Source organism: Ursus maritimus, unplaced genomic scaffold (assembly GCF_017311325.1).
Source record: "Ursus maritimus isolate PB19 unplaced genomic scaffold, ASM1731132v1 scaffold_4, whole genome shotgun sequence".
Classification (NCBI taxonomy): Eukaryota; Metazoa; Chordata; class Mammalia; order Carnivora; family Ursidae; genus Ursus; species Ursus maritimus.
In genome coordinates, this window is record NW_024426552.1 from 64100906 (window position 1) to 64124127 (window position 23222).

A 23222-nucleotide genomic window follows, 5' to 3' on the forward strand; every position below is an offset into this window, starting at 1 on the left:
TTTTCCCTTTCCCCTATGTTCATCTGTTTTGTTTCTTAAATTTCACATGAGTGAAATCATACAGTATTTGTATTTCTCTGACTTATTTTGCTTAGTGTAATACCCTCTACCTCCATCCACATCATTGCAAATGGCAAGAGTTCATTCTTTTTGATGGCTGAGTAATATTTCAGTGTGTGTGTGTGTGTGTGTGTGTGTGTGTGTTATCTATTCATCAGCTGATGGACATTTGAGCTCTCTCTATAGTTTGGCTGTTGTTGATAATGCTGCCATATACATCAGGGTGCACGTACCCCTTCAAATCTGTATTTTTGTATCCTTTGGGTATCCTTTGCACCTAGCAGTGCAATTGCTGGGTTGTAGGGCAGTTCCATTTTTAACTTTTTGAGGAACCTCCATACTTGTTTTCCAGAAGGGCTGCTCCAGTTTGCATTCCCACCAACAATGCAAGGATTCTCTGAATCCTTGCCAACATCTGTTGTTTCCTGTGTTGTTAGTTTTAGCCATTCTGATAGGTGTGAGATGGTATCTCACTGTGGTTTTGATTTGTATTTCCCTGATGATGAGTGATGTTGAGCATCTTTTCATGTGTCTGTTAGCCACCTGGATGTCTTCTTTGGAAAAATGTTCATGTCTCTGCCCATTTCTTAACTGGATTATTTTTGGGGGGTGGTGTTGAGTTGGATAAGTTTTTTAGATTTTGGATACTAATCCTTTATCAGATACGTCATTTGCAAATATCTTCTCCCATTCCAAAGGTTGCCTTTTAGTTTTGTTGATTGCTTCCTTCGCTATACAGAAGCTCTTTATCTTGATGAAGTCCCAATAATTCATTTTTGCTTTTGTTTCCCTTGCCTCCAGAGACATGTCTAGTAAGAAGTTGCTACAGCCGAGATCAAAGAGGTTACTGCCTATGTTCTCCTCTAGGATTTTGATGGCATTCTGTCTCACATTTAGGTCTTTCACCCATTTTGAATTTATTTTTGTATATTGTGCAAGAAACTGGTCCAGAAGAAACTATATATTCCTAACCATACCCTTAGCACATATGATCATGGACAGACCACTCCCCAAGAGAAGTTATTTAATTTAGTGACTGCATAATCCTTGTAATTTTGACAACCAAATGATTTTTAAACACTCCTAGCCCTCTCAAAATACAATAGGATAATTTCTAAAATTATTTTGATTTTGATATATTTGTAAGAATGTTTCAATACTCCGTAAGACGAAAGAGAACACTCAGAGTAGCATAAAATTAGGGGAGCAAGTACTTCTCTAACCTAAATTTTAAGGAAACAAAGTGTAGTAAGGTAATAATTTTAGAATTCATTTCCCCAATGATACAAAAAAGCCTTCATCTAGTGTGTGTATATGTGTGTGTGTGTGTATATATATAAAATACAGATAAGTAAACTAAATGTGTTTTATTCTTGTTTAATCTTAATCGCACACTTCTTAAAATGAAATCTAAAAGTGGTGTGGTTGACAAGAAATCAAATGCACACAAATACAGAAATGAAGAAATTATGAGGATTTTTGGAGGGGATTTCATAATAACAGATTATAAATATGGATACCTGCATGATGAAATGCTACCCCCCATGGTATAGTTTTTTGTAATACAGAGTCGAGTCCTGAAGGCGAACGTTTTAACTGATCCATCACTTCTAGGAGACCCTTTTGTTCCAGTATCACAGGCGGAAGTTCAGATGATCTTACCAATCCTGTCACAGAAAAAACATCAACACCGTTCACCTCTGGCTGGACCTCTTTATGTGCTATCTGCCTAAGTCATAACAGAGCTAAATATTAGGGCAGTAGTTCTAAACATATTATTTATAATAATTAGTAGTACTTTTTTAAAAATACTTATGCCGGCTCTTATTCCTAGACATTGTAATGCAACCTGGATACAAGTAATTTTAAAATCTCCCCAGATGATTCTAACGTGCACCAAAGTTTAGGAAGCACTATGTTAGGGTAAGACCAAGCCCACAAGAGGTGATCAAAGGACCCAGCTGAAGAAGGAAGGGATTATAGATACTACCATTCAGAGCTTAAAAATCAAAATCCTTGTTCAAAGTGTGTCCCACCAGCCAGCAGTGTCAGAACCACCCAGGAGCCTATTTCTATGTGACAATTTTTCCAGCCTCTTTACCACCCATGTGGTAATTAATCACCCATTACCTTTTGTTTTTGCCTCTCTGTGTAAACTGTTCCCCTACTAAGTAAGACCTCAACTTTCTTAGATGCAGGAACTGTGTTTTCTTTAAAGAATTTCCCAAACTTTTGGATTTCTGAACTAATAAGCCTCTGATAAGATATATTTTTAACATACCTTATATATTTTAAAAAATATTTTAGGTAAACTTTTCTTAAAATTTTAAGGACCCACAGAGGTTACCAACGTTTTATTATGCTAAGGATATTTTAAAAATTTTTTAAAACTACCATTGATCAACACCTTTATTTCAAAAGGAAAGTCATTTTAACATTAAAAAAATTAGTAGGGATAATTTCAGAATTTCAACTTCAGCTTTTCAAAAAATGCACTGTCTTATCTTTATTTTTCTGGTGAAAATTTCATCATAGCCCAGACTAGTCCAAGCACTAGGATTTGGGAACCCTTGCTATAAATCTCAAGCAAAGAAGATAATAATAATGTTTTTGGTTATTAAAGGAATTTAAGTTATTATGGTACAAAGTAAGGAATATAAATGGCACAGTATAGAAAACATCAATTAGGAGAGAAATAAAAGAGATATTATAATGTTGGGCCAGAGCCTATCAAATATAAACTTCAAGCAAAGTTTACTTATTGGAGCTAAGCTTGAGGTATCTATCACCTGTCCTCAGGATTCCAATGAAATCATAAAATATCCTAATATTCTGTGACCAGAACTGGTTGGTTTCCGTCTTCCCTACTCTTGTCTTGGACCCCAAGGGACCATAGGCTAGTAAAAGTGGTGAGGGAACAGTGCTCATCCTAGAATCAGTAAAATATATACTAATGGTTATACCCATACACCAAATCACTACTCAGCGATAAAAAACAAATTGATAAACTTAACAACCTGGGTGAATCTTAAAAATACCATACTGAAAGAAGCCAAACCTACAACACACGTACATACTATATGACTTCATTTATATGAAATTCTTAGGAAAGGCACAATTAATCTAAAGTAACAGAAAGCAGATCAGTTGCATGGGGCTCAGATTAGAGAGGAGATTAATAGCTAAAGAGCAAAGACTACATTTTAGGGTGATAGAAATGTTCTGTAGGTTCATTATAGTGGCAGTTAAAGTGTATACTTTTGTTAAAATTCATTAAAGTATACACTTTAAATGGTACATTTTATTATATACAAATTATACCTCAATAAAGCTGATTTTAAAATACATGTGTTTATATACATACATATGAATATGTGTGTGATTCTTTTTTAGAATTTGGAAATATAAAGAGAGATGTGTCTGATTTCTTCAGAAAAAATGTGTATATGTGAAGTTTTATATATAATTTAGGGGATTCAAAGATCAATCTCTCAAAGCTCATGGATCCTAGATGAAGAATCTTAGTATGTACCTGTATAAATCCAGTATTTTAAAAATCTTAAGGTTAGCCTGAGTGTATATATACATTGTCTATAATGAGGATAAGGAGAGGATTAGTCACAAAAGCACAGTTTTGTAAAGGAGTGTCCAGCGGGCAGGTGGTGCAGTGATAGAAAAGAGCCACGCTTTATTTATATAATCATTAACATTACTTTCAAACAAATGTACTGAGTATACAGGCTTTCATTTCCATCAGTAACTTACCCTTGGCTTGATGGTGTCGATTATAAAACTCACGGGCAATGATATCTGCCAACTTCTCACACCATTTCTTTGATGGACAGAAAAGTAATACTGAATGGTTATCACAAATGGTCTCATAACATAAACTAACAACATGGTCCTCATCTCCCTAAAAAGGAAAGAGACATAGTTATGCTCATGGTCCTTTCAAAACATTTTCACATCAGTTTAAGGTCACACATTTTGCTTCATGGGGAAGGTTTTTTCTACTGAAAGGCAAAACAAATATCAGTTACAAAGTCAATAGCAAAGAAAAAACAAGAAGAGAAAAAAAGAAACTTCCTTATAATGCAAGGTGAAAAGGAAATATTTTCTATTAATTCAACTAGTATTTATTGACTTCGAACCCTCAGCCAATGGGCATATAATGGTAAGCAAAAGAAAGTCAAGGTCCTATCTTTAAGGAGGTTAGGTCTCATTGGGGAAACATATTAAGTACAAAACAAATAAATGTAAAATAATAATAATATAATTATTAGTTATTAATATAATTATTATTAGATTACTATAAAAGAATTTTATGATGTGTCACAGCCTCATATTTGACATAAATTTGGTAGAAAAAAAATCAAAGTTTTCTCTGGAAAAATTATTTAGCTGATATATGAAGGAGGGGAGGCATTATTTCAATGGAAGGTAACTAGCAGATTGTGGAAAAATTTCAGGCAGAACAAAGCATATGTAAATGCCCAGTGGTAGCTTAGTGAATTCTCAAAACTGGAAGGGGTATTTAACTTGATTAATTCATTTATCCATTCACTCAATGAACAAATATTTACTATGTACCAGATATTGTTCTAGGTACTGGGGATGAAGAATAAAGCAGAAAAAAAGTTCTGCCCACAGAATGTTACTACGCCAGTAGGAAGGGATAGATAATAACAAAAACAAGATAAGTAAAACACACAGAATTTTGAAAAGTGATAAAAAGAAAAATAAAATGGAAAACAGGAAAAGAGGCTGGCTTTCATTCTAAATGAAACAAGGAACCATTTCAAGTGTGGGAACATAATGGTTACGTGATCTGATGTTCATGTTAAATAGATCACTACCTCCTGATTTAAGCATAGACTGAAAGGGAGAAGGTGGGAAGCAGAGAGATCAATTAGGAGACTATTTTAATAATCCAGGTAAGACTTGAAAGTGATTCAAACAGGATGGAGGCATAGAGATAGCAACAGAAAAAGATGAACAGGAGAGTAAATGAATGTGTTTACATATTTACTGAGGTAAGCAAGGCACAGTCTGGTGAAATTTGGGGTACAGAGCAAAGCAACTGAGTAAGATTCCATGCCAGACATACAGAGGCTACAAATGCCTATCTAGGAGAGGACTGAAAACACATGAATTTACACCTATTCCCAGCTCCAGCTGTTTCCATACTCAGAGGCACAGCTCTACACAAAAAGAGATGATGTCCCACTCCACAGATGATGAGTCAGTTTTTTAACCTCAGGATGGAAAACCTGACTTAAAAAAATATTGTGAACTAAAATTTTTAAGTGTATTTATGGGTGTATGAAGGAATCTATAATTTATCAAGCACTTCTTAGATGCCAATTTTTTAAAACCATCCTTCATTCCTAGAGTAAGTATTACATCCCACTGGAGAGATGAAGATAGTATATTCAGAGAGGTTTTGTGATTCAAGTAATGTCAGCCACATCAAGCAACTCTATTATGTATCAGAGGGAGGTCTGACTCCAAAAATGATGTTTTTTCCCTTTTACCATATAACTACTACTTAGCAAAATTTAATTTTCTATGTTACTGCTTAGTGTAAACTAAACCATAAGAAAATCTTTTCCCAGTTAAAAAGAAATATCTACAAAATTAGTTATTTTTTATTATTTATGTTATCTTTTATTACACTTATTGGAAATGATAATCATTTAAATTGAAGGCACAACTATATTTCCTCTCTCACCATCACCACCAATTAAGATGAAGCCATTAGCTTAATATTAATAATCCTTCTAATGGATATGTAAAGCACATTCAACTACTTTGCAATCCCTAATTTATATATCTCAAAAAAATGTTAACTTCTAGAAAATGCACCCAAACACAAAGTACTGGGAGTAGTGATATAACAAATACTGACTTACCTTTACTTGTAGATTGGGTTGAAATTCTCTCACAAGCTTCATTGAAGAATCATAGATAGAATTCCCAATTTTTACTGACTCTAACAGTGGTACAGGACGAAAGTTGGTGTGGTAGAGCTCAGCATTCAACCAGGAAGCTACAGTCTCCAAATTAGGAAGAGTAGCACTCATGCCAACAATCTGCACAGCATTAGATAGAGGATCGGCTAAATTTGCCTGGCTGAGGCAAACAAATGAAAATGATGTTCAAAGATTCATAGTATTAGTTACAAAGAGTGCTGCTAACAATATTCTTGGTCATGTCCTTGGGTACATACACCCATACATTTTTAAGGTATATACCTAGAAGTAAAATTACTGGGTTATACATCATCTTCTCAATTTTATTGATGTCAAACTGTTTTCCAAAGAGATCATACTAAAGTATCTCCATGATCCATGTGTGTTTTATTGTTCCACATCTTGTCACTACTTAGTATTGCCAATCTTTTTAATGTTAGCCATTTTGGAGAGTGTGTGGTAATATCTCTTTGAAGTAGTTTACATTGCTTTGATTACTAATGAAATTAAGTATCATTTCATGTTTATGGACCATTTGGACACCATCTTATAAATGCCTGTTGAAGGTGCTTGCCCTTTGATATATTGGGTTTTTTCTTCTTGATTTGTAGAATTGTTTGAATGTTCTGGATAATGACTTTTCTCTTTTATTAATTTTTGCTCTTGTCTTTATTATTTCTTTCCTTCTACTTTCTGTGGCATTACTTTACTATTCGAAGTTCTTGAGATGAATAATACATTAATTTTTCAGTCTCTCTTCTTCAGTAATACATGCATCTTATACTACCAATTCCCCTTTAAATTTTAGCTGCATTTCACAAGTTTTGTTAGGAGATATACTTTCAATTCAAACTATCTTCCATCTTCTACTGTGATTACTTGACCCAAAAATGGGTAAAAATGTATTTCCCAATTTCCAGGGGACATAAATCCATTTCTCAGAGAATATATTTCAAACTACTTAAATCCTTTAAAATATATTGCTTTATGGCCCAGCATATAGGGAAGTTTTACTACGTACACTGAAAAGAACATATATTCTGCCTTTATTTGGTAATTCTTCTGCATACATCCATTAGACCAAATTTGCTAATTGCATTAGTCATATCTTCTATATCCCTGCTGATCTGGTATATAGACAATTATCTCCATATTTTCTAGTATACTGAAAAAGAGCTGTTAAGTCTCCCTAAACTGAAACCTAAGAGCTCCCAGATTGAATCTATTGAGCATCAAGCACGATGAACGAAAATGGAACACCAAGACACATCAGTGTGAAATTTCACAACACTGAGGAAAAAAAGGAGTCCCTAAAAACTCCCAGAGAGAATTTAAAAATTTTATACAAAGGACAAAGGATAAACATGGCATTGGATTTCTCAAAAGTAACAGGAGAATGAAGTAATGTCATAAAAACTCTAAAGAAAAAATATTTAAAATCTTGACGTCTATACCTGGACAATCTATGAATAACTGTAAGGCATTTTCAGACGTGCAAACTTTCAAAAAAATCATATGAATAGACTGTACACTAAAATAAAGTGGAACTTAATGGAAGAATTCCCCACCAAAATGAGGAAGTAAATCAAGAAAAAAACATATGTTATCCAAAAAAGGGGGACTCTGACTCAAGCAAAAAGCAATTGGAATGAATGACAAAGAAAGATCCTAAAATAAGTACTATGCAGCACATATATAGTTTACCCACCTATCCAGACTGGAACAACTCAGAAGGCTTTTGGAGAAACTTCAAGAAGATGAATTTGGTAAAATAGCAAATGTGTTAGAACATATTGGATGGAGATTTACATAAGTGGGAAAGAGGCTGGGAATCAATCAGTGAAAAGGACATAGAAAACCAAGCCATCAAACAAAAAAGATATTTATTAATTTCAGAGAAAACAAAAAGTTATTTAGAAGGTAAAAGTAATCATAATATACTACATGACTCAGTTGGCAAAGGCATTTACATAGTTATAACAGTGTAACACTAAATATTGATCTGAACAAAATTATGACATAACAGTATTTGGAGAATGGGAAGATGATGAGAGGACAGAAAGACTGTGGGGTCAGGTGGGAGGAGACTGGGTTGGGTGAGTAAAGATTTTAAAGAAGAGCTAGATCTTCATCTTTCATAGTAAGTAGTCAATATATATGTGTAAAACTAAAAACAAGTGGCTACATTTAGAGATAACACTGTAAATAAATTTTTTTTTTAAAGCTGTAAGAGTTGAAAGTAGTTGCCTCTGGGAAGGGGGGATGAAGAAATGCTATTTTTCAAAATTAGCCTTGACTGCTTAAGTAGAATGACGTATAACTGACAAATACAAAAACTGGATTTTTAAAGTTTTATCATAAAAGTGGTGAACAATCAGAAATTTTAAAATGTTTACAAAATCATCTAAAATGACTCAGTCTTAAGTACTTCTTTTGGAACAAAAATGAACTGCTGTACATGAGTTTGTTCTAAATAGGTATTACTACTCTCCTTTAATTTATTTAATTCATACTTACTATATACTTTTGCAAACACTTTCTCAACACTGCTTAGAATCTCAGGAACTCAGTTATTTCAGGTACTCACCAAGATGCTGACTTGTGTGTAATATAGCAAATCTTAGTGAGCAAAAGTTCCAGCAGATACCCTCGGTGAGAGTCTCCCAGCATATGCAATTCATCCACAACCACCATTCCTAAAGAGATTGTCCAGAACTAGGTTTTACAAAATTTCACAATTTCAAGAAAAATTTTAAAAGACTTTGTTATATAGTAAGTAACTGTCATTACTATAATATATTGCGGGTGATAGAAATTTCTAACCATAAAACAAAAATCAGATTTCACATAATGGACAATCCTTTCTCAAGACACTTCAGACATCATAAGTGGTCCTACTATAATGTATTCTGGATCCAAAAATCAATGATTAGTTAACTCAGAGGAAACTGCCTCTCATTACTCATACTTCTTTTTCAGCAACCTTGTAGAAATATATGTACAATGAGATATCAAATTCATCTAGGACAGTTACTCAGTGTATTAACTTTTCTATGAGGGAAAACAGCCAGGGCAACCAACCATATTGATGTTGGAAAGTTGCTTAGAAAAACAAAATCAGATCAAGAAGAAAGAAACGATTTTAAGGGATGCTTTTGTTTGATGATGATAGGCTAGTGAGTTACCCTACTACAAAACAGAAATATGTTTTGTATACCAGAATCCTCTTCTCCACTACTTGGAGAATCAAACCAGTCTGTGCACTTGGAGTAATGCTCAAGAATTACTGAAAATTTAGTACCAACCAATGCCTCCTTTAAACACAGTCATAAGATCAGGTTTTTCACAGGCACTAGTATCCCCCCTGACAAATCCTCCCCACCTAAATCAAGATCTTTCAGACCCATTTCCTTTTTTTTTATTATTAATATGTTATGTTAGTCACCATACAGTACTTCATTAGTTTTTGATGTAGTGTTCCATGATTCATTGTTTGCCTATAACACCCAGTGCTCATTTTAATACGTGCCCTCCTTAATACCCATCACCGGCCTAGCCCATCCCCCCACCCTCCTCTCCCCTCTGAAACCCTCAGTTTCCCAGAGTCCATAGTCTCTCATGGTTCATCTCCCCCTCTGATTTCCCCCTCTTCATTTTTCCCTTCTCCTAATGTCCTCCACGCTATTCCTTATGTTCCACATATAGGTGAAACCATATGATAATTGTCTTTCTCTGCCTGACTTATTTCACTTAGCATAATACCCTCCAGTTCCATCCACATCAATGCAAATGGTGGGTATTCACCCTTTCTGATGGCTGAGAAATATTCCATTATATATATGGACTACATCTTCTTTATGCATTTGTCAGACCCATTTCCTAACGGCACACGATGTTTCTTTTCCTTTTCAGTAAGCTATCTCAAAAACCATACGGCGTGATAAGTTATTTCAGAGTTTATTCACTCAGTCATTCAAAAAAAAAATCTGTGTCAGGCACTGTGCTAGGTATATTGGATATATATTTAATAAGATTCTATTGCAATCCTCGAGATATTTAAAATGCAATGGGGTCACAAGTAATAAGACAATTCTGATACAAACTGATGAATGTGATTTCTCTAAGCTTTATAGAGCAGAGCCATGTCTTATTAATCTTTGATTTCATTCCCCATTCCTACCCTACCCAACTTTACCACCTGAGTTCACCAGGATCTCAGTGAGTAGCTAACTGATATTCTTGCTGCTTCTGCTGATGCTACGACCATTCTCTTCCTGTTGCTACCTCTACATAGACTCTCCTAAGTGGTTGAAAAAAAAAAAAAAAGGCATTAAGGTAGAAAACGTTCCCAGAGTCCCACACTCAAATACAGTCTCAGCTTCTATAGCTCCATACCATCTCCCTGCTAAATGGTAACCTCTGAGTAAAGGCCAAATCTAGATATCCTAGCACCAGAATAGGATAATGAATACACATACACACTAACTGCAGATATGGCAGAACCAGCCCCAGCATGCTTCTTTCCATTCCCTGTAAAGTTTAGACAGAAAAGAAGCAATGAGAAATGACTTGAGGGCTCAAGGATATCCTCTGTGCTTTGTAAAATGCAAACATACTGGGAAATAGTCAATAATAGCAAGCAGGACACAAAACTTTTTTTTTTTTTTAACACAGAGTTCCTTAACATTACGGATGCCAATTCTCAACTTCATAAGTAGATAACAGACAGTAAGAAAAAAAATGGGACATATAGAAATCATAACAGCTCCCCTCCATCAAAAAACAGCAACAGAAAATATTTGCTTATTTCCTACTTTTCTTACCTAATAGATCCATCTTATTTTCCTCTATGAGGCGATTGATCAGACCATTGGCTCTCTCAATTGTGCAGACAGCAATATCCAAGGAAGTGAAATGCCCTCTTGGAGAGGCACTGCCCATATAACCGTCCACATTTATTCCTACTTCCTGAAACAGACTCTGAATTGAGTAAAAAGGAACAATACAAGTAAAAATACTTGAAATCGGTGACTTGTAGATTGGTTCTACCCCAGAATACAGACATAAGTATCCAAAGATATTTATTAGATTACTGTTGGTTGTTCCTGGCCAGGACACACTGTGTTTTTTTCCTTTCTTTCTTTTTCTTTCTTTCTTTCTTTCTTTCTTTCTTTCTTTCTTTCTTTCTCTTTTTTCTTTTTCTTTTCTTTTTTTTTATAGAATCACATGCTAAAAATATGAAGTTTAGAACTGACAAAACTCAGAATAGAGATTTTCTGCTAAGACAGAGTCAAATAGAAGTATGCCATTTTAACGATCACATTAATAAAGCAGTTCTAAGAGTTACTTATAGAAATTAAAATTGGGAAAAATCTACCTTAAGCACTAAATTTTTAATCCAATAAACATGCAAGAAACTAGCTCTTTTTAAAAAGCAAATGTAACACTTTAAGAAACAATTTTATACTTCATGAAAAAAATCTCATTATCCCACAGTTTTTTATACAATAGAATTTTTCAAAAGTCAAATGCAGTGGGACCTCGATGTTAATTTTTTTTTTTTTTTTTTTTTTTTGGTAGTTTAACTTGTAACTAACATACCTTCTCAATAAAAAGGATCCTTTCATCATTTTGTTACTTTGGTCTAAGTTGAGAGGATGTTACCATGTAGGACCAGCTTTGTTGGCTATTTGGCCTCTGAAATAACTGTTAAAAAGATTTATAGAACCATAGAACTTTAGAGCTGTTCATTCAATAAAATGTTTCTGCGTGTTATTGAGTTAACCCATAGTATTAGGGTTAAAATCCTCATTTTACCAATGAAAATACTGAGGTCCAGGAGATTATGTGCCTGGCCTGAAGACATAGTTAATGGCAAAACTGGGACTAGAACCCAGATTTTTTGGATTACCAGTATAATAGTCTTGGCATTCCAACACATTTTTTCACTGCAAAAATCACAACAGTAAAAGTATTCTATTTAATGAAACATTGTATTTATAAAAATGCCTTAAAAACCAGTTAGTATCATACAAATGAAAAATGTTGTTACTCATTTTTGCAGAAGAACAGATCACAGGCCTGAAGCTTTACCTAAGCACCAATGGCTCTTCTTCTTCCCCTAACTACTCCCAAATGGCCCTCAGTTAGGATAGGATGTTTCCTTAAATACTCTTTCCTTTCCATGCTTCACTCTAATCCTACTATTCAGTTAAAATGTTGTTTTTTAATTTATATGTTTATATACTAATTAAAGTATTCTGTTTACTTCCTAAGGAAAAGTTCATAAATTTTAACACAATTTTCAATTACTCTTTTGACTTGATGACCCTTTCTCCTTTATGCAATAAAAAAGTTTCTCTTCACAAATGGTCAACTTTTAAAGCTACTTTGAGATACAATAAAAGAAACTTTTATTAACACAGCTGCCAATAATAGGTCTTATCACAATAATGTTCTTAGTGTAAGAACATTACCTGAAGATAGTATTTCTTCTCTTTAGCCACAGAGACAAAGGGCAAAATAAACAAAGCTTTCTTTCGCATTTCCAAAACTCGCTTCAGCATAAGTAATTCAGCAACAAGAGTCTTCCCAGCACTCGTAGGAGCTAAAACATGTTATTCCACAAGATTATCACAAAGAGAAGTAATATTTGACATACTGAATTAATAAATGTTTTAAACCATATCCAGTAATTACAGAGCCTTAGACTAGCCTATCATTAAGGCCCCTACTAGCATCTGAAAACTGTATTTGCTTAATGTCCCTGACTTCAAACCAGCGCTCTAGATAGCCTCACACTGAAAACACAGAATTATTAAATCCTTTTATGAACAATAAATGATGAATATTGAGTCCCTAGCTTGTGTCTAATGATCCTTTAAGTACTGAATGATTAAAAGCCCTGCTTTGAGGAAGGCGACAAACAAGTTTAACATATTGTGGTACAAACCATGATAGAAGTTGAGAGAGAAGAGCTATAATGAAGTTTACGGAAAGGTAACACAACTTTTGAGAAGAGAACGGAAGAGGAAAGAATGCCAAGCAAAAGAAATACCATGTGCAAAGGCCTAGAGGAAAGCCTGGAAAGTTCAGAGGACAGTAATTCAGTAAGCCTGAAATAAAACAGGAGGAGTAAGAGAAGAGATATGAACATGTCACATGAAAAAGAATTTTATAATCCCACCGTGTAAGGAATTTAGAATTTATCCCGAAAGCAATGTAGAGTGACTAGTGAGTTTTATGAAAAGGAGTGGCAAGATCACATTTGTACTTCATAAAGACCACTTTGCATGCAGGGGCAGAACAAAACCAGAGAGAAAATATAAACTAGTCGTAAGGCTACTGCATAATCTAGAAGATGACAGTGAACATAATCTACAAGGAAGAGGAAAATAAACTAGGTAGTGTACCTAAAAACAGAGAGCAATCAGAATCAAGATATCAGGGTGGCTCAGTCGGTGGGGCATTTGACTCTTGATTCCCACTCAGGTCATGATCTCAAGGTCGTGAGACTGAGCCCCGTCAGGCTCCACACTCATGGAGGAGTCTGCTTCTCTCCCCCTCTCCCTCTTCTTCTGCACCTCCCCGCGCGCTGGTTCTCTCATGTGCGCGCGCTCTCTCTCTCTCTCTCTCTCATAAATAAATCAATCTTTAAAAAAAACACACACACAAGATATTTGAGATAATACACACTGGACTTCGTGATTAATTGATGTAAGCTGGTGACCAGAAATACGAATGACATTCAAGTTTTGGTTTAAGCAGTTGAAATGGTCAGGCCATTCTACCACTGCCACCAGTTAGCATTTATTGTGTACTTTCTATATGCCAACAACTGTTCCAAGCATTCTCTCATGCTCTATTAATTACCACAGGCATTATCTGTTATAGTTTTCAAACCCAACCAATCTGACTCCACAGCCTGAACTTATTATACCTGATCATAACTGTCTATCTGCTGAAGCCATAATGAAAAATCTGGATGACTCACAACTTCAGAAAAAACTGTTACAAAGAAAGTGCATCTTACCAAATGTAAGTTCTAAAGTCAGTAAGTAAAAAGGTTAAAAAGTATGAATGTCAGAGTTGCCCTGACAGCCTATATAAGGCTTCTACATGGTAAACTACATATGGTTTTGCGTATACAACCCCGTACAAGAAGGTCAAGTTGTAAATACATAATGTATAAAGTTCACACACTGTAAAGCAACTGAGATCAACCAGGGGAAGAGCAGATTCACATTTCCTTTGCACTCTCAGCCTGGGACACGTTTGTTAAGAGGAAAGGCAAGCAGAATAGCTCTCTTTAAATTGTCTGCTTTTTCACTCCCCACCCTCACCAATATAATGGAATTTGCATGATTTAAATGTTTATGATGAGACTCCACTTTTCATATTTTAAGACTTTCTCTAGTTATAAAGCTCTGTTCCATTCACTTTTTAAACTACCTCATAACTACTATCTTTTAAACTACTTCATAACTACCTCAAGGGTATCCTTTATATTCATGTCTTTAAAGTAGTACAGATGGTGACTAACATAATATAATAAAAAATCATTAAAAAAAAAAGTGGAAAAACAAAAACAAAAAAAAAACAAAAAAAAGTGAAAAAAAAATAAAGTAGTACAGAAATTAATGTGCACAAATTTGAATACCTGAATAGACTAAATTCTTTCCTTCCAGGACTTGTCCAAGCAAAAGGCACTCTGCCTGCCATTCAAACATCTTTTTTACACCAAAACTGTGATATTTCTCCAGAACGGCTACAGGAAGAAAAACAAAAACAAAAAAAAAACCAAAAAAAGTGAAAAAAAAATAAAGTAGTACAGAAATTAATGTGCACAAATTTGAATACCTGAATAGACTAAATTCTTTCCTTCCAGGACTTGTCCAAGCAAAAGGCACTCTGCCTGCCATTCAAACATCTTTTTTACACCAAAACTGTGATATTTCTCCAGAACGGCTACAGGAAGTCCCCAGTTTGCCAACAGCAACTTGTCTGTTTGATCGTCAGGAGTTGTCTGCTTGCATTCTCCTTTCAGGAAAGAAAAAAGTAATTAATAGCTGAACCTAATTCTAACATATGACTTCAGTAGCTAGTCTTCCACTGTGTTTTGGAACTCCTAGGTGTTGGGCTGAAGCTATATAAAGCATATCCTGACATAAAGCACTTCCAACATAAGGATCTGTAAGGAGAGCCCCAAACAGGTGATTAGATTTGGCCAACTACGAAGTTGTTTCTGTAAAGGTCGAAAGACCCACAAACCACCTGAATATTATTACCAGGCTGTCGCCCAATCTGCACGTCCACGTCCTAACAGAAAGTGACCTGCCACAATAGGCCAGAGTCACAAACTGAGAAGGGGAGTAGAAATCTAGTGGGCTGTGCAAACACGCAAGCTCTGTGCTGAAACTCCACCTCCCCACACGTAGCTGGGCAGAGCTGCCCACCTCGCCCGCGCCCTCCCAACCCGAGTGCCTGCAAGTACCTGCAGCTGCGGCCGGCGGGCGGCCGCGGTCCTTCAAGCAGCGTCCCAGGCCCGGGGGCGGACTCAGCACGGGCCCCGAGGGGAGCAGGGGGCTGTCACTGCCTTCAACGCCGCTTCCCGAGAAGGAGTCCGAGCCTGATGCTGAACGCCGCCGTTTCCCACTGCGGCGCAGGACATTCATCGCGAACTCTTCTCGGGGATTCAGGGAAAGCCACAGTCCCAGCGTCCTCCCGCTCCAGAGAAACCGGGCCTGGTGACAGGTGCAGCCACCATCTTCCCGCCTAGGCTTTCAAACTCAGGCCTCCCAGCCCGCCCCGGAACCATAGAGTTCTCGGTGGTGAGAGTAACCTGAGAACCATAGAAGCGTGGGGAAGGAGCGGCTCCGCTGGTGGTGTCTCAGACCTCCAGCTTTTTACCTCATTTGTAGATTAGCGTCAGAGAAGCCGAGTTGCACCTGGGTCAAGGGGCGGAGGGCGGAAGGAACAACCCTGTATGTGTAACCTGCATTTATAATCAGCCTGGCCTAAGCACTTTCTTTTTGTCCATTTCTTGTTCGAATAGCAGGATTTGCTAACTTCATAAAATGAGTTGCCCGTAATAGGTAGCTCAGGGAAGTAACTCTTCTTAACCTATTGATATTAAAAAAAATTATTACAGATTTATGTGTGCAAGTACATATAGTACAAGTCTGGGACATAGCATTTGAGAATCAGTTCTGCGAAAACCTATCTTACTTAAAAAATGTTTTTTAATGGCAATATTCTAAAATTCCACAAGATGGGGACATTACTCCATGAAGGAAGCATTTTTCCTCGTTCTCTTTTATGCAAGTTCCCTGCATTCATTCACTCAACCATTTGTTGAGAACCTTCTGTGTACTAGCCATCTGGGTAAATGGCGAGGAAATGGCATGAAATGATTTCTGCTCTCAAAGAGAAAGAACCTAGAGAAGGAGACAGACATTAAACAAATTAATAATTTCAAATTGTACTAATGTTTAGGCAGAAATGAACAGTGCTATCAAAGAAGTGGAAGGCCTCCTCATTTACATTGTAGTCATGGAAGAACTTCCTGAGATGCAGTATACCATAGAGGTCAAGAGTGAAATTCTGGAGCCAACAGTCTACGTTTGAAGACTTACTAGCTATATGATTTTGGGCAACTTGCTTTGTACTTCCTTTTTTGTGTGTATACGATAGGGATAATAATAGTAAACTATATGGTTATTATAAGCACTAAATAAGTCAATATGTGTAGAGTGTTTAGAACAGTGCCCTCCATCTGGGTGTTATACACAAGTCATGAATCATGGAACTTTACATCAAAAACTAGGGATGTACTGTATGGTAACTAACATAATATAATAAAAAATTATTATTTAAAAAAAACAGTGCTCTCCGCTTAATAACTACTATTCAAAGAAAGTGATATTTAAGCGTTCTAATATTGCTTCCAATGTGAATCCAGCATTTTAAGGGAAAATAATAAACAACAAAAAAAAACCTCTCGCAAATCTCACAGTATTTTTTATTATGTGAATTATGATCAAATGAGGGAAATAATTAGGAAGGGAATGCAAGGAATAGTTTATGTCATCCCAGCAAAAAGCCTAGAGAATATTTTCAAATTTACAATTCATTTCAAACATTCAACATCTGTTTCTAATTTTTTAAAAAACTCAGAAAAATAGAGAAAAGAAAGCTACTTTTCAAAAATATTTTAAAATTCTGTTATGCTAACAGGTATTGTAATAATTAATGCTAATACACCAGAAGTATTTCCCATCTTTTAATTGTGTCTGAGCTTGTGTTCCTTGGGATTTTATTTGTGGTAATTCTTCAAGGTCTGAGTTAAAATCTTCCAGAGGGGGTGTCTGGCTGGCACAGTTGGTAGAACATGTGACTCTTGATCTCCCAGTCATGAGTTTGAGTTCCACTGTGTTTACTTAAAAATAAGCGTTTACTTAATAAATAAATAAATAAATAAATAAATAAATAAATAAATAAAATCTTCCAGAAGGAAAATATTTGGATGTATCTCTTCCAGTTACCTGAGAGGCATACCAATTCTGGGCCACTTTAAGCTGAATCTCTGGGTCAATGTTTTTTAAAGCTAGAGAAGTAGTAAAATGATTTTAGACACCCAGAGCCAGATTTGGACAAGCTTCCAGCCTTACCATCTCAATCTGCTGATCAGATATTTCTCTGCTTTACTTACAGAGTGCTGCCCTTCTTGGGTTTTGGCTTTATATTTTTTAGATCTTACCTCTCACCTGTTGGAAGTCACAGACTCCTATCCCCCAGAATACATAATCCATTAAAATCCACACTCGAGACCACCCGGGATCAGCAGACATCACTATGGAAAACTTTGATTCTAGTGCTTCACCTACTCTTAGAATGTTTGATTATTTGACATTTCTGTCCTACAAGGAATTCCTTGGTTTTTACCAATTCAGTCATGAATTTTTTTAAATGTATTTGGTACATAACATCCAGAATTTTAAGAAAAGCGTGCTGTACTAGAAGTGGTTTCGTGTTCAGCCTAATATTGCTGAAAACAGAAGCAGAAGAAACTCAAATAACAATAGATGCACATTCAAATATGTCATCTGATTATTTAGTAAGTTTGCACAAATAATAAAGTGATTTTTCCATTGAAATTGCAGAGGCTATATAGAAAAATAAAATTTATTCAAACTACATTTGTGAATTGACTAAAACAAAGTCATCTAATCCCAAACTGAAGAAATTCTGTGCTTCTCACATGAATGGAGGTGATTTGTATAAAAGGAAAGAACCGGAAAAGGGTTCAGAAGATCAGAAATGGGATGCAAGTGGCGCTAATTGGAGCTAATGTGCTCAGAATAAAGGAGATGTTAAATAAGAGGATTTTCTCTTTGAAGTTCAGTGGTTCTAAACTGAACAAGTGCAGTGCCTGCACCTGAGAATCCCCTGGGGAGCTTTACAACTACTCTCCTACTCTTGTACTCCTAGAGACTCCAATGTCATTGGTCTGGGACAGACCCCGGGCACTGGTATGTCTTAAAAGCTCCCGAAATGTTCCTAAAACGTTGCTGAAATTGAGAACCCCTGGTGTAATCCTGGTGTAATTTGGGGAGCTACAGACTTGAATTCAGGTGGTTTCCATGAGAAAGTTTTAATAAAAGGCTTAAATCAACAACAACAACAAAAAAAAACCTGAAAAAGATTTTTTCTCCACAGTGTCCCAAAGAACTAGTAGAAATAGCTTGCTTATGAATGGGGATCGAAGCAAAGTTAAAATAACCTCAAACGTCCAGGTTAAAACATCAGAAAGTCAATTTAAAGGTAGTAAAACTGGGGCGCCTGGGTGGCTCAGTCCTTAAGCCTCTGCCTTCAGCTCAGGGCCTGATCCCAGGGTCCTGGGATTTTGCCCCTAGTCGGGCTTCCTGCTTCTTCCTCTCCCACTCCCCCTGCTTGTGTTCCCTCTCTCGCTGGCTGTCTCTCTCTCTGTCAAATAAATAAATAAAATCTTTAAAAAAATAAAAGTAAAGGTGGTAAAACTAAACTGTGAATACCTGAAAGAGACTAAATTACTAGAATATGATAGTACACAAACCTATAACTTCCAAATTTATATATAGGCTGTTCTCCCACTTCTCATATGGCAATACTGTTAATCGCTTGTGTAGTAAATACCAAGCAGACACTATGAGGAAGAGGGATAAGCAGTGAAACCGGGAATCCTAAGGGTGTGATTTTTGGAGTAGAAATAGCCTTTGATTAGGTGGGGAAAGAGGTGAGTACTCTGTTGGGGAAAAGTTATCCAAAGGAGCCCTAGTGGGACAACCTCCTGATTGGTTTGGTAGGAATGAGGGCAGGGAGTCAGATCACACCGAAACAAGCTCTCTGGGCCTACCATTTGAGTCTTGGAGTGTACAGTTTTTAAATCAATCCTCATAGATTCTGAGGTCTTCTCCAGATATTACTTTGTTTTTTCTTTGATACTCTCAACCCTGCCCCTTTTCTTATTTAGACAAAATCTTCTCCAAATCAACAGCAACACACGGGAAAAATGAAGGAAGATTTGCTTATGGCCAGCTGCTTTGGTGTAGGGTAGCAGATGCAGGCCTAGTGGGGGTGAATTTGTGCTCCTGTCTTCTTTTTGCATTTCCCCATTGCCTCTTTCCCTAATTCTCTCTCCCCATTCTCACTTCATTTGCTTTTCTACTCTTCCCTTTCTGCTTACATTTAATCACTATGTACAATGTAAAATTTTATTTTTAATAAACTCAGAATCCTCCATGGAAAGACTTCTTTTATGATAAAGGGGACCTTACACTTACCTGTAGTTCTCAGGTTAATAAAATGGTCATTAAAGTGATTCATAGGTGTCCTTAAGTGTAATTTTTATTATATGTTATACCATCTTTTGAGCATGAATTGCTAAATAAATATATTTCAGGATCTCATCTCATTCTTTCCTAAGGTGGGACCAATTTACAAAGATCACATCTACACTGCACATTTTGATGGTGTGCACAGACTTGGTTACATCAATGACAACCCAAAAGGACAAGGACACATAGACATTCCTCTCCGTATCACCTCACCTGCAAGGGCAAAGCAAGAGTGTTTCTTTTGGTTCAACAGTGTCATGAGTATCTCATTATCCGCCAGACTCCAAACATGATGGAAAATCTCTGAATGCTATGACTTGGTTTAGACCATTTTCTAAGGCAAGTGACATATTGTTGAGGTGTAGGTGTTTCAGTCAGTGCAGGCTGCTATAGCAAACTACAAACCTAACAGAGATTGTTTTTCTCACAGTTCTGGATACTGGAAGTCCAAGGCCCAATGCCAGCATGTTTGGGTTCTGACGAGAGCCCTTCTGGGTTGCAGAGTGCTAATTTCTTGTTATGTCCTCACATAACAGAGAGAGAGAGAGAAAGAAAGAGAGGAGAGAAAGAGAGAGAGAGCTCTGGGAGCCTTTTCATAAATAGTCCCATTCTTGAGTTCTCCATGATCTAATTTCCTCCCAAAGGCCCCCACCTCCAAATACTGTCACATTGAAGATGAGGATTTCAACATATGAGTTTGGAGGGGACACATTCAGTCCATAACAGAAGGTAACATGTTCCCTACTCAATATGAAAATTATATGGCTCAGCCCAACACAGCAGGCCAGTTGGCTAAGCTAGAGGCAAACTAGAAGGGCACTATAGATGGCAGACTTAGGTTTGAACCCAGAGCCACCATTTTTCTGAAGCACTTTGACCTTCAGTGAAATTAACTTTTCTCAACCTCAGTTTTCCTTTTCTAAAATTGAATTCATACAAATGCCTCTGTCACAGCTTGTGGTAAGAATTATATTACATATGAAGTGCCTAGCACCACACTTGGCATGTAATAAGCATCCAATAATTGATAGATATCATTGATCTTCCTCTGAGGTATATTTAACATGATTTAGCCTTAAACATGTATCATAGAAAAGAAGGAAGATTCTAAATCTAGCTGACCAACCTAAGGTTTAGAGAAAGAATAAGATAAGGAAAAATTGATAAAGCAAAAATAAAGAGACAATAGAGATCAACCAATCAAAAAAATAGTTCTTTGAAAAGAACAATAAAGTAAACAAGATTTTCAAGGGAAAAAAAAGAGAATAGAAAAAAAGAAACAATTTAAGTAATTAAAAGGGAGAATACTTACAGAGTTTATTAGTAATATATATTTTTTCTATTTAAAGAAAAAGAAGCTAAGTTCCAGAGAAGTTACTTGCTCAGGTAAGCATCTTTGGATTCAAACACGGCATAATTTCATGAGACCATTTGGGATGAAGTGCTAAACTTGCATGTACTTAAGAGTCCTGAGGTTTTCTCTGACTATGGACTATGAGAAACAAACTGAGGGCTACAGAGGGGAGGGGGGTGGGGGAATGGGATAGACCGGTGATGGGTAGTAAGGAGGGCACATATTGCATGGTGCACTGGGTGTTATACACAACTAATGAATCATCGAGCCTTACATCGAAAACCGGGGATGTACTGTATGGTGACTAACATAATATAATAAAAAATCATTATTAAAATAAAAAAAAAAGAGTCCTGAGGTTTTCTCTGAACAATATTCGAATTTAAATAATAGAGAATGGGGCTGGTATTACCGGAGAAAGATTTTTGGACTTTGGGCAGTAGCCTTGAATGAAAATGCTTACATGTAACTCCTGGGGACTTTCTGTGGGCTGGGTTCTGTGCCTCTTTCTTTACTGCTTTAAGTCCTGCCTTGTTTGCCTTCTTCCGCTCCAGCTCTCCACTAGAACATAAGTTCAAAATGGACAAATTTGTTATTTTGTTCATTGATGTACTCCCACTGCCTAGAACAGTGTTTAGCAAATAGCAGGTGCTCTATAAATATTTGTTCAATGAATGAATATAGATTGCTCTGAGGCAATTATCCTGTTTTATTCGAGCCTTAACTAGCTGACATGACTTGTTCATGATCACTCAACAACGAGGTGATTGGTTCTACTTGAGTCCAGAGATTTTAACTACTATATTCTTCTGCCTCTCTTTGTAGATAGAAAGCCTTTAGAGAGGCGGTGGGGGGAGAGGGCGGGTGTGTACAGGGGCATTGTAGAGGACAAAGTTAGAGATTTTTAAGGGCCAGTGATAAAGGGCTTAAGTCTTTAGTTAAGGCATACAAGAATGAAACTGACTCAATATTACATACAAAGATTTTAGCCTTTATACCTCTTTGGTATAGTTATTATGTTGTCTTCCATTCTAGATCTAAAAAACTGCCTACTTCTCCATCCCTGATCACCATTCCACACTTGTCTCCAACCACCAAAGAAAATCACTCCCTTACCACACACAGTGACCTAATCTTCACAACACCATACCTCATGTTGAGGAACCTCAACCCAGTCCATTCCCAAAAATCGTAGTGAAACATACCAATGACCCAATGCCTCTTCCATTTCATCTCTCCTTTGCTCAAGAACCCATGATGGTTCCAGGATTTCAAGACTGACACTTCTGAACATCTCTGTTCCTATTTATATTCTTTCTCCCTCCAAAAAATATATTTTGGCAGGCCTATAATATGTTCTAGGCATCAGAAGATAAACAAGACATTATCCCTGCCTTATGGGCAAGTTAGTTTGTATGTTGGAAGGAAAGAGAGGAGAATAAATTTGAGATTGGAAGAGACATTTGCCGCCCTCCCCCCAATGCCTGACCTTTTCAAGCATTTTTATATAAAAGCTACTGCTCAGTGGTGCATATGGCAATTCCTGGATGTCCTCAATGTGACTCATGGTGATTCAAAGTAATTTCATGGTGATTTTATAATGATTTATGTTGATGGTCCGTGGTAACCCATTACTGGGTTAGATTCATTGGGATCTATGATGTTTCATGGTTATCTGATTATGATGTTCCATGACAGCAATGAGAATGCCATTTTCTACCTTTGTATTTTATTCTGGGACAAATGCAATTTTTAGGTTCATGATATCAGCTACATGATGTCATGGTAAAAAGATAATGCATTGTGCCTATTTTCAATAAGATGAGTAATTCTCATGCTTGATTCTGTTTGCTCTGGGTGTACTATGGTAGAGATGGAGCTGATGTGTACAGATGGCATGTATCTCCTTTTCCTTAGAGAGGTTTGAGAGTGGAAAGTTGGAGCTAGACACATGAGCAATTA

The 23222-nt window shown here is 36.4% G+C and overlaps 1 protein-coding gene across 1 annotated transcript in view; it reads right to left on the reverse strand.

Annotated features, from left to right (window-relative positions):
- The window catches only part of POLQ (DNA polymerase theta), a 120164-nt gene extending 104222 nt beyond the window's left edge, over window positions 1-15942 (reverse strand). Inside the window, exons 1-8 of the mRNA XM_040621309.1 lie at window positions 15526-15942; window positions 14892-15071; window positions 12509-12639; window positions 10856-11012; window positions 8620-8728; window positions 5973-6192; window positions 3826-3973; window positions 1581-1727 (exon numbers count right to left, since the gene is read on the reverse strand). Coding sequence (XP_040477243.1) covers window positions 1581-1727; window positions 3826-3973; window positions 5973-6192; window positions 8620-8728; window positions 10856-11012; window positions 12509-12639; window positions 14892-15071; window positions 15526-15706 — 1273 coding nt within the window. The 5' untranslated portion in view covers window positions 15707-15942. The remainder of the gene's footprint in view (window positions 1-1580; window positions 1728-3825; window positions 3974-5972; window positions 6193-8619; window positions 8729-10855; window positions 11013-12508; window positions 12640-14891; window positions 15072-15525) is intronic.
- Between the last annotated feature and the right edge of the window lie 7280 nt (window positions 15943-23222).